Genomic DNA, 12,610 nt, shown 5'->3' on the forward strand with positions numbered 1-12,610 from the left:
CACCCTCCCCCCAATATTTTTTTTTTTTTGTTAAGCTGCTGCTTACCAGGTGATGAGATCAGCACATTTTACATGCTCACCCACCCAGTGGATACAGCATTGTCCAGTTGAGATCCTCTTCTCTTCTGGCAACCGCCATGTTTTCCTGTGACTTCATCAATATGCCGCTGTCTGTTCCGGGTCCTGCCAGCGCATCTAGTGATGACGTGATTATAGGCCTGCCCCCTCCTCTTTTCCTCAATGAAAGGCTATGCCTGGGATATGTAACATGCATTTCCTAGGAGGCAAAGGGAGCACAGTGCACATCATTCACCTAGGCAAATGATGACATGTGAGGGGGCAGGGCCAAACATTTTCTAAAAAAAAAAAAATAAAGATTCAAAAAAGGTTGCTAATCATGTAGAGGGCTAGAGGAGGGGTTGACCATATGGTTAGTGTTTTTGAGGCTGAAGATCCACTTTGTTACATTGTATTTAAACCCGATCCCTAAAATATTATTATTACTACGAGTTTATATAGCGCCAAAGGGTTTGCTCAGCGCTGTACAATAGGGGGGACAATACATGGCACAGTACAACAACAACAAACAGCGTACGAGGTATAAATGTTATGTTTAGGTCATTAAAATCATACCTGGTAATACTTCCATGAAGGCATTTCCTGATATCGGGTGGCAACACTATATCAAAACCTTTCTCTTGGGTTGTCACCCGGGCTTTCGATGGAGACTACAAGCAGTTATTTCAACACATCATGGTCCACTTTGGCTACCATCAGAAATATCACCATGAGAAATACTATGCAGATATTGCTGGAGTACATGCACATACACTGCAAGAGTCTGCAAAGAGACTGTAATAAATACAAATTTAGATGCAATAAATAAAAGATAAAGTAGGAAACAACTATATTATATTTAAAAATTGCAATTGTTTATTATATATAGAGATTTAGTAAACTAAATATCATCCATCCCTAAATATTTATCCATACCTGGCAGCCTAAGCTAGTAACTTGATGTAATTTTAAGTTTATTAAACTGCTAAGATAACTTTTTAGACAGTTTTAGTTATTGAATCTACCCTTTATGCTTATGAATCAATAGTGAGGCATGGGAGGAAACAAATTTGATCTGAGAAATTGAAGTTAAGATTAACACAATAGGCTTTGGCCCCAGACAGGGAATGTTATTTAGACTTGCAATAAGGCCTTTGATTCCCTGTCTTAGCCCTTTCTGTTCCACATACTGCTGAAATGGAATTTTGGACTTCAATCCCTTACCCTTCTAAGTGTCCTATATTTCAACCCCTCAGCTCATATAATGGCCTATGGACAAAGGTCAGACCTATTGCAGATTAGATCAGGAACCAGACAGGGTTGTCCCTTCTCATTTCTCCTTTTTGTAATAGCCATTAAAATGTTATCCATCGCTATCAGGTCCAACCCCGACATCCATGGGGTCTCTAACGGAGGGAAAGTTCATAAATGGTCTTTATTCTCAGATCTTTTATTATTTATCACGGACCACATCACAACCCTACCTAATCTATTCTCCCTTATGTCAAATTTTGGTACTCAGGCCTGAAGGTAAATCAGTCTAAATCAGAAGCACTGAACATAAATCTTCTGACATCTACTCTAGCTACAGTACAAGCTTCCTTCCCTTTTAATTGGTGTACACAAGCGCATCGTTATCTTGGAGTAAAGCTTAACTCTTATATCTCCACCCTATTTCAAGCAAACTACACCCCCCTTTATTCTTCTACGATGAAGGACTTCAGATCTGACAAAACCACACTCTTTCCTAAATAGGCAGAATAGCGGTGGTAAAAATGACAACATTCCCCAAAATCTGTAATATTTTTTTCGGTACTTACCAATTCCAGTACCACTAGCTTTTATGAAAAAATTACAGTCTTTAATTTTCAAATTCATTTGGAGTTCTGGCGGTTGTAGGGTAGCTCGCTCTACACTGTATGCATCCAAATGGCGGGGGGGTTCCCCATTTCCTCCGTTATTTAAGAGCCACTCGGTCCAACTTTATCAAATTTTTTCTACGACCTATAAGCCTGGCTGGGCACAGCTGGAGGCACAAGCTAGCTCTATGCTCCCTGTAGACCTTTTACTATGGTTATCCCCGAAGGAGCATAAGGGCATTCTTAACCCCTCCCTCTCACATGCCCTGCTGCTCTGGGACACAGTGTGCAAAATATAGCCTTTGAAGTCACCACATACTCAAGCAGTCCCCTCTTTGTGAACCCACCCTTTCTCCATAGACAAAACCCACAATATTTTGCTTGGTGGATTATTAAGGGCCTTTATAGAATATTCCACTGTGTAGGCCACAAGGGAATTAGACAATCCTCGTACTTGCAGGAGAGCCTACAAATGTCCCCTTGAGAGGATTTCCATCTTTGTCAGACTTAGGGCCGAGATCAGGTAGGTATCTCTACAACAGCCCTTTATGAGAACAGATGTCTGCATAGTTCAGGTACATGTGGAGAGTCTCAGAGATATACTCTCTGTTTGTAAATCAAGGCCCTAAAACTTCTTACCAGTTGGCTTGGGAGTTGAACCTAGGGGAATCTGTAGAGGAGGACATGTGGTCCCAATGGTCAACTATGGTGTACAGGCACTTCCCTGGTGGAGGTGAACTACAAAGCGTTGTCCTGTTGGTACCTCGTTCCAACAAGGTTGGCTAAGATCTATCCTGATGCCTCACCACTGTGCTTTAGGGGGTGAGGGCATGAGGTGGACCTGCCCAAAGGTCTAATGGTTTTGGACCAGAATATTAAATTTGCTTTATTCAGTGACAGGGCTGAATGTCCCCAAAAATGCTAAGACAGCATTATTTTCTGACCTCAGAATCCTTGCCTTCTATATCCTTTTGGCTGCCATGATTACTGTAGCATGAGCGTGGAAAACTCCTGTGATTAACCTTGTGCTAGTCAAACAAAATTTCATGGATTATAATCAATGAGAAATTGGTTAGCATTCTCCAGGACAAACAGCCTCGCTTTGAAAAAAATATGGAACCTGTGGATTAGATATCTCCAATCTTCCTAGTGGACAAGGAGGCCTGGGGGCCGGTAGAAGGGAACATGGTAATTGGTCTCATTTTCTACTTTTTTCTTTCCTTTATTCCACTTTCCTTTCATTTCTATTACTTGATTTTCATACAAATCTTTTATTATTTTATTGGTACAAACCCGAAGAGTCCCGCAGTTTGATGCAGGTGCAGTTGGGCATTGGAGACCTCACACCTATGCTAACTGTTCATTTCACTCAAAAGTCTTTTATAATTAGATTGCATCTTATGTGAAAACGTTGGATACCCTGTGATATTAGGACCCCCAACTCACTCACATATGTATAGATGGGCTCTTTCTGTATCATGAGTGTGCAATACCCCGCTTCCTATGGTGCAAAGGTCTATGGCCTACAACCTCTGGGGTGCTTGGCTGTAGAATGATAAGGAAGAAGAAGGGGGAGAGTCATTTCTTGTCGTCTTGATGATCTGATACTATTATTTGGCACTTGTCTAATTGTACTTGTACCATACTGTTTTGAAAAAATTTTCAATAAGAATTATTGGAAAAAAGATTTGCGCAATAGGGTAAGTTGCCTGCTAAGTCTAAGTTTAATATACTTGAAATCATGTTAGCTGTATTTGCAATTCTGAAATTATTTGAAACGTAAATGACATCTAAATGCATATTTGTCAAATAGTCAGGAGAGTAAATACTTTGAAGAAATACAATTATCAAACACAGCAACACAAATGGTAAATCTACAGTTGTTGAAACAACTAATTTTCCATTCTCTTGGCAGTGTCAGGAGGCCGGAGTCGATTGCATCTTATTGATTTGGGAAGCTGCGTGAAGGTGCAGAGCAAGAATAGAGATGGAAACACAAGCTTGTGTCTCTCACTGTCCGCCCTGGGCAATGTCATTCTAGCACTGGTGAATGGCAGCAAACACATACCTTACAAGTAAGCAACTTATTCAGCCTTTCTCTATATGTATATATCAGAAATGTTGTTTGACCCTAATCATATGTGAAATTTTAAAAATATATCTTTAGGAAACCATTGTTACTTTTTTTATATATAGAAAAAGATGCCATGTTTTATAAAAAGATCCAAAATTATCCTGACCTAGATTAGCACGTGGTTTTGTAAATGTCTAGCAATTACCAATTTAAAAACTTCAGTTTTGAGTTTTTTTACATTAAAAATAAGGAAATGCATCTAAGCAATATGCACACATACAGTCAGGTCCATAAATATTGGGACATCGACACAATTCTAACATTTTTGGCTCTATACACCACCACAATAGATTTGAAATGAAATGAACAAGATGTGCTTTAACTGCAGACTGTCAGCTTTAATTTGAGGGTATTTACATCCAAATCGGGTGAACAGTGTAGGAATTAAAACAGTTTGCATATGTGCCTCCCACTTGTTAAGGGACCAAAAGTAATGGGACAATTGGCTTCTCAGCTGTTCCATGGCCAGGTGTGTGTTATTCCCTCATTATCCCAATTACAATGAGCAGATAAAAGGTCCAGAGTTCATTTCAAGTGTGCTATTTGCATTTGGAATCTGTTGCTGTCAACTCTCAAGATGAGATCCAAAGAGCTGTCACTATCAGTGAAGCAAGCCATCATTAGGCTGAAAAAACAAAACAAACCCATGAGAGAGATAGCAAAAACATTAGGCGTGGCCAAAACAACTGTTTGGAACATTCTTAAAAAGAAGGAACGCACCGTTGAGCTCAGCAACACCAAAAGACCCGGAAGACCATGGAAAACAACTGTGGTGGATGACCGAAGAATTCTTTCCCTGGTGAAGAAAACACAATTAACAACAGTTGGCCAGATCAAGAACACTCTCCAGGAGGTAGGTGTATGTGTGTCAAAGTCAACAATCAAGAGAAGACTTTACCAGAGTGAATACAGAGGGTTCACCACAAGATGTAAACCATTGGTGAGCCTCAAAAACAGGAAGGCCAGATTAGAGTTTGCCAAACGACATCTAAAAAAGCCTTCACAGTTCTGGAACAACATCCTATGGACAGATGAGACCAAGATCAACTTGTACCAGAGTGATGGGAAGAGAAGAGTATGGAGAAGGAAAGGAACTGCTCATGATCCTAAGCATACCACCTCATCAGTGAAGCATGATGGTGGTAGTGTCATGGCGTGGGCATGTATGGCTGCCAGTGGAACTGGTTCTCTTGTATTTATTGATGATGTGACTGCTGACAAAAGCAGCAGGATGAATTCTGAAGTGTTTCGGGCAATATTATCTGCTCATATTCAGCCAAATGCTTCACAACTCATTGGACGCCGCTTCACAGTGCAGATGGACAATGACCCAAAGCATACTGCAAAAGCAATCAAAGAGTTTTTTAAGGGAAAGAAGTGGAATGTTATGCAATGGCCAAGTCAATCACCTGACCTGAATCCGATTGAGCATGCATTTCACTTGCTGAAGACAAAACTGAAGGGAAAATGCCCCAAGAACAAGCAGGAACTGAAGACAGTTGCAGTAGAGGCCTGGCAGAGCATCACCAGGGATGAAACCCAGCGTCTGGTGATGCCTATGCGTTGCAGACTTCAGGCTGTAATTGACTGCAAACGATTTGTAACCAAGTATTAAAAGTGAAAGTTTGATTTATGATTATTATTCTGTCCCATTACTTTTGGTCCCTTAACAAGTGGGAGGCACATATGCAAACTGTTGTAATTCCTACACCGTTCACCTAATTGTGATGTAGATACCCTCAAATTAAAGCTGACAGTCTGCAGTTAAAGCACATCTTGTGTGTTTCATTTCAAATCCATTGTGGTGGTGTATAGAGCCAAAAATGTTAGAATTGTGTTGATGTCCCAATATTTATGGACCTGACTGTATATCATTCTTTCATTGGACAAGGTGGAGAGGAGGAGTGGATGGCATCATCCAGAACGAGAACACCTGTCATTCGTTAAAAAAAAAATATAAGGGGTTCTATTTACATAGTTGTTGATGAGCAAGTGATCCCCTGTTTTCAATGTGCAGAGGGGAAGCAGATTGAATAGGACCTGGAAGATCGCATCTATCACTCTATGTAGCGCAGGCTTCTACAGTGGTTTGCAGCATCCCTAACGGCCCTCCAGATATAAGATATGAATAATTACATGCCAGGCTGGAGAATAAAGTTGGAACCTGGAGTTCAGCTTTAATCTGCCAGTCACTTTACAGTTTGTTTAAAGAATGTTCTTCAGATTTACCAGAACTGTGTTTTAAAAATGCACTATTAAACATTAGCAAAATAAATAAATAGTCTACTTCTACTTAATGGAAACCCTGAAAGAAATATGGAGATTGCTTTTACTGTTTCTATTCTGCATTTACTAGTTACCAGTTTGCCATGCTGACCCTCTTGGTTCAAGTATCCAGAAAAATGTGATGATAAAGTGCCCTAATGCAACTTAAAATATATGCAATAAATGAATAAAAAATCAATGAACAATTCTTATTAGATTAAAAAAGTCCATAATCTGTATTCAGAATCAAAGTGCTTAGTGCCAGATGTCCATATCCAGGGTCCCCTGATGACGTCAGATGTTACTGATGAAACACGTTGGGCGGGTTTTCCGCGGTATGTCACTTCTGGTCGGTAAAGAGCAAATCAGCAGTTTTGGTTTCCATTTCAAAGATACTACATGCTTGACTAGTTTTTATTTATGTAAGTGCAATTTTAAGCACTTCCTTCTACGAGGGAGATTTATACAGAGTCTCTTAAAGGTACAGGAACATCACCTATATACGACGAGATCCAATTGTCCAATTGGGGGATTATAGGATGACCAAGAAACCATTTAAGATATTACAAGTGCACTTGACCTTAGTTGAGAAGAGAGGTCATGTATTTCTGGCGTGTGCAGTGTGTTTTCTTTTGGGAAAAGAGGGAGAGCACGTCTTTCCTGGGTGTATTTTTTCTGCACAGTCTGGATTTGGCCATTTGGCACTGAGCACTTTGAACCTGTATACAGATTTTGTCTAATAAGGATTGTTCATTGAATTTGGATTAATTAATTGCACATAGTTTATGTTGCATTAGGGCACTTTATTTATCATCACATATTTTTTGCTGGTTTAGAGGTGTGTGGTTTATATGTTATGTTTTTCATTTATTGACTTTGAGTTGATTTATTGCATCACACTATTCCTTTGCACAGAGTGAGCTCCATATGGTATACTTTCTACTCTGGCTTAATATAAGCTTGGAGACATGCTGTTCTTTGATGGTATACGATTAGCTATAGTTGTACACAAGGGACACATGTTTCTATAATTGATCAAGAGTGCTTTCTACTTTAAATTTGAAATAATAGAGACCCTCAAGTTCAGCTCCTGGTGCTTGTAAAGGGCCACACCATAGCAGCATGTTTGCGTGTGTTGAGATGCATTGCATCAGGTTAGGCAGCCAATTCAAAATAAAAGCTGTAATGCACCTCAATGCCCAAATATTTTGGTTGTGCTGCATTTTTTTTACAGTGCCCTACAATGCACAATTAATAGAAAGTTGGGGTACAATAAGGCCATCATTGGTGTCAGTGGCCACTATCATATCAACACCCCCAGCATTGTCAATGGACACAGTAATAACATTCAACATTGGTGTCAGTGGCTGCAATATTAACAACAGTATTGGTGCCACCAGTTGCAGTAATAATTCTCAGCATTGTTTTCAGTGGCCACAATATTAATCCACAGCACTGGTGTCAGTGGCTTTAATAAAAGCCAGTAGCATAGGTGTCAGTGGGTAATAATAATAATAAAATGCAGCATTGATGTAATTGCCTCAATTACCTCCCCACCTTCATTGGTGGTCAGTCACAGTACTATTAACCCCCCCCCCCCCACACACACACACACACACACATTTTGGCAATGTTGCTAATCCCCTCTCTTGCACTGGTGCTCAGTTGTATTGCTGTTTAATCCCCCCACCCCAATTGGTGGCCAGTGCTGGTAACCCAGCCTCCAAGTTGCAGTGATATTTAACACCCCACATTGCTGTTCATTGGAAGTGCTCCACATACACACCCTCTATTGCTTTCCAGTGCCAGTGTTGTTTGCCAACAACCGCCTGCTTTCACTGGCAGTGAAATGTAAGCTCCCAGCATTGGGGATTGCTCATCTAATCACACTCTCTCACACCATTCTCTCTCCCCAGTGAGACTGGGACTTTACAATTACGAGAAAAAAGGAACAAGCAACAGCATGGCTTCTTGACCTCAGGATTTTACTTGTACTGTAGGGAGGAGGTCACTTTACCTAACAGTACAGTGTATTTCAGTGTCAGGTGCTGGAATGCATCCCACTGCTGCTCTGTTCCCCTCTGGTGCTCACCACGTGGCAGAACCAGCTCCAAACATGGCTGGCCCCACACAAAGAGTTGGTGGGCCTTGTGTTGGGCACCATTGCTATATACTGTACTTTCTAGCATGACTTGCATATTATGTCTGTTCTGCAAAAAAGAGCCTGCTCGCTCACAATTTTTTTACTTTTCCACTTTAGTTCAATTCTACCAATAAAATAAAGATGTTTATTTTCAGCCCTGTAGCTCTGATTTTAAAATCTATTGGCACTTAGCTAACATATATATATATATTATAAAATAAATATTATTATTAAAGGATCCTTTTGCTGGTGCGTTAGCTTTGTGAAATGAGCCTTGTGTAATTTTTAAAAGGTGGAATTAAGCAGTTGATATATATATGTATATATATATATATATATATATATATATATATTATCATTAACCACATGCCGCCCAGCCACTGTAGAAATACGGCGGCAGGGCGGCACGGCTGGGCAAAAGCATGTTTTAAAACGTGTGTTTTGAAAACAGGTAGGGGGTGCGCGCGAGGCGTGCCGCCGCCCTACCTGTCCCACCGATCACAGCGGCGGATGTCAGTCGCCGGGTCACAGCCGGTCATTACCAGCTATGTCCCGGCGATCGGCGGCAATCGCTGACAGAGAGCACAGCTGCTGTAGCTGTGCTTTCTGTCAGTTCCCTGACAGCTCCAGGACACGCTGATCAGGACAGAAGAGTTTTTCTCTCCCGATCAGCGGTGTTCCCTGCAGTACACACCCCCGCCCCCTAGTAAAACACTCCCCTCACACAGTTAACCCTTTCCCTGAATAATAAACTTAACCCCTTCCTCCCCAGTGCCATTAGTACAGTGTCAGTGTTTTTTTTTTTGCACTGCTCACTGTAGTGGCGTCACTGGGGATGTCAGTGACCCCAAGTCAGTACCCCCCCAATGTCAGAATCTCCGCCGCAGTCCTGCCATAAGTCGCTGATCTCCGCCATAAGTCACTGATCGCCGCCATTATTAGTATAAAAAAAAATAAAAATCCCAGTATCTTTCCCGCCATTTGTAAACGCTATAACTTTCACGTAAAAAAATAATTTACATGTATTGGTTTTTTTTTAGCAAAGACATGTTACAGAATGCATTTTGGCAGAAATTTATGACTAAATTTGATTTTTAAATTTTTTTTTACTGGACATGTTTTATAGCCAAAAGTCCAAAATATTGTTTTTTTTTCCTCAAAATTGTCAGACTTTTTTTTGTATAGCGCAAAAAATAAAAACCGCACAGGCGATCAAATACCACCGAAAGAAAGCTCAATTTGTGGGAAAAAAAAGGATGTAAATTTCATTTATGTACCGTTTTGCATGACTGTGCAATTGTCCATTAAACTAGCGCAGCGCTGTATAGCAAAAAAATGGCGTAAATTGCAGTATCTATACCATAGTTTGTAGACGCTATAACTTTCACACAAGGCAATCAATATACACTTATTGGGATTTTTTTTACCAAAAACATGTAGCAAAATACATTTTGGTCTAAATTTATAACCAACTTTGAGGTTACTATATATTTTGTATAGCTGAAAGTAAAAAATATTGTTTTTCTTCACAATTTTTGGCCTTTTTTTGTTTATAGCGTGAAAAATAAAAAGCGCACAAGTGATCAAATACCACCGAAAGAAATCTCTATTTGTGTGAAAAAAAGGACGTAAATTTCGTTTGGGTGCAGCAATGCATGACCGCACAATTATCAATTGAATTAGTGCAGCACCGAGTAGCAAAACGAGGCCTGGTCATTAAGGGGGGTAAATCCTCTGGAGGTCAAGTGGTTAATGTGTTTTACAACAAAAATATATTAGATTTCATTAGGCTCAGTTTACAAAGCTAATGCACCTGTATGGGGATCTTTGTTTTTAAAAAAGTGACAATTATTTTTCAGCTGAGCCCAGTGATATTTAACAAATCACTCACATGGCTAAAATAGAGATCCTTATCCTTGTGTTAAAGATTTGTAATTTGAGCATTTTGTCTCTTTATATTCATTTATATACTTTCCTTTATAATTGATAGTAGTTTTCCTAAGGCACTCATTAAACAATAAAGAAATCTCCAATGTTGTTGTACCAGGCCATCAAATTAAGCAGTTCCAGCATCACAATGCAGGAACCTCTGGCCCATCCCTAGCAGAAAGACCACCATACAGTGGTAATTATGTTTTTTAAAAAATCAACAGTTATAAATGAAAAACTCTGCATCGAGTTTACTGCATCCTTATTTAACAACATACTGTAAATACAAACCATGAAAGCCTAGTCAGTACAGGAAATTCAGCTAAAGGCTTGCTTTCCATCTTCTATTTAACTGATTTGGTTAACATGTTATACATACAATAGTAAAATATTACAGCCTTACTGCCACCATTAATGGCAGATCCTTTATCTTTTTTTTTTTTTTAAGTGAAATCTATTTGTTTCCATGGTATTATTCTGGGTTTTGTTTCTTACTGTATACTATCAGGGTGAAAGTAAAAAGCTTTTTACCTGTTTTATCCACCACATTTCCTGGAGGTCTTGAGCAGATGCAATCCATTATTTTTAAAATGTATATTTTAGGTGACTTTGCACTACTTTTTAATGTAGGAGCAGTGTCTTTTTTATCATTATTAATTTTACTCAAAATGTATGTATACCCAAAATCAAAACTGCAGCTTACCAGTCCTTAAATGTGGTGGCTGCATTACCTTTATTTCTTCAAGCTTTTTTTTTTAACTTTATTTTCACCGGGTGATCCTAACAGTAACATACTTCCTACGACAACACTCACTCATTGTACTGTATCTATGAAGGAGCAGTTTTGTTATCCTAGGCTGCTTGCTTCTGATGTTGACTGCAGAATATGACTAACTTGTATCATCTCTGTTACATATGTTCTGTAGTCCACAGAAGTGAACTGGGCAATAATGCTTCTTCTTGGAATTTCAGTGCAGCAGAATCAGAGAGCGCAGGAATCAGTTCTTTGGATTTCTGCCAGCATCAACAGTTATGTTTTTTTCCTCCTTTAAAGCAGATGTTTTCACAGTATATTTAACAGACCAAAAGGAAGGACATAACAAACCTTAAAGTGGAACTGCACGGCATCTGAGCACCACAAACCAAAAACATTATTTAATTCATTTTAATATTTAAAGCAAACTCACCCATTCATCCATGTCTCCATGCTTTTTTTTGCTGAGAAATCATTTCGAAACACACCCCCAGGCATTTCTAGCAGTGGCCATCTTGAGCAAGGGCAGATGATTCATGTATTATTAACTTCCTGGCATTCATCTGCCCTTAGCTCAGGTATAGGCTGAGCTGAAAACCCTCCCCTCTCGAAGACTCCTGAGATGTATGACATCAATTGTCTAGAAATGGAAACCAAGAAGCAACTAAAGAAATTTTAAAAAAAAGTTTAAAATATGTGAATATAATATACTTTACTATCTATTTTCTAATGCTTGCAGCATAAGGATTAAAAATAGTCAGTGTTGATTGAGAAAGTGAAGTTCCACTTTAAAGTGTATCTAAACCCGTAAACAAAAATGTAAAACATTACAGCTTACCATTTCTTAGATGGCTACATTTATTTTCTTTTTTCAGGCTTTTCGGGCTTTATTTTCACTTGGTTATTCTCACAGTAACACACTCCTGTCCCATAATAAAATACTTTTATCGTACCGTCTATCTACACAGCGTTTTACATATATATTATATACAGTCAGGTCCATAAATATTGGGACATCGACACAATTCTAACATTTGTGGCTCTATACACCACCACAATGAATTTGAAATGAAACGAACAAGATGTGCTTTAACTGCAGACTGTCAGCTTTAATTTGAGGGTATTTACATCCAAATCAGGTGAACGGTGTAGAAATTACAACAGTTTGAATATGTGCCTCCCACTTGTTAAGGGACCAAAAGTAATGGGACAATTGGCTTCTCAGCCGTTCCATGGCCAGGTGTGTTTTATTCCCTCATTATCCCAATTACAATGAGCAGATAAAAGGTCCAGAGTTCATTTCAAGTGTGCTATTTGCATTTGGAATCTGTTGCTGTCAACTCTCAAGATGAGATCCAAAGAGCTGTCACTATCAGTGAAGCAAGCCATCATTAGTCTGAAAAAACAAAACAAACCCATCAGAGAGATAGCAAAAACATTAGACGTGGCCAAAACAACTGTTTGGAACA

The 12,610-nt window shown here is 39.3% G+C and overlaps 1 protein-coding gene across 1 annotated transcript in view; it reads left to right on the forward strand.

Annotated features, from left to right (window-relative positions):
- KIF26B (kinesin family member 26B) overlaps window positions 1–12,610 on the forward strand; it is a 520,923-nt gene that overhangs the window by 447,195 nt on the left and 61,118 nt on the right. The window contains exon 10 of the mRNA XM_089693284.1: window positions 3,832–3,991. Coding sequence (XP_089549410.1) covers window positions 3,832–3,991 — 160 coding nt within the window. The remainder of the gene's footprint in view (window positions 1–3,831; window positions 3,992–12,610) is intronic.

This window comes from Staurois parvus, unplaced genomic scaffold, assembly GCF_062004578.1.
Source record: "Staurois parvus isolate SC_StPar_1 unplaced genomic scaffold, SC_StPar_1.0 ptg000619l, whole genome shotgun sequence".
Classification (NCBI taxonomy): domain Eukaryota; kingdom Metazoa; phylum Chordata; class Amphibia; order Anura; family Ranidae; genus Staurois; species Staurois parvus.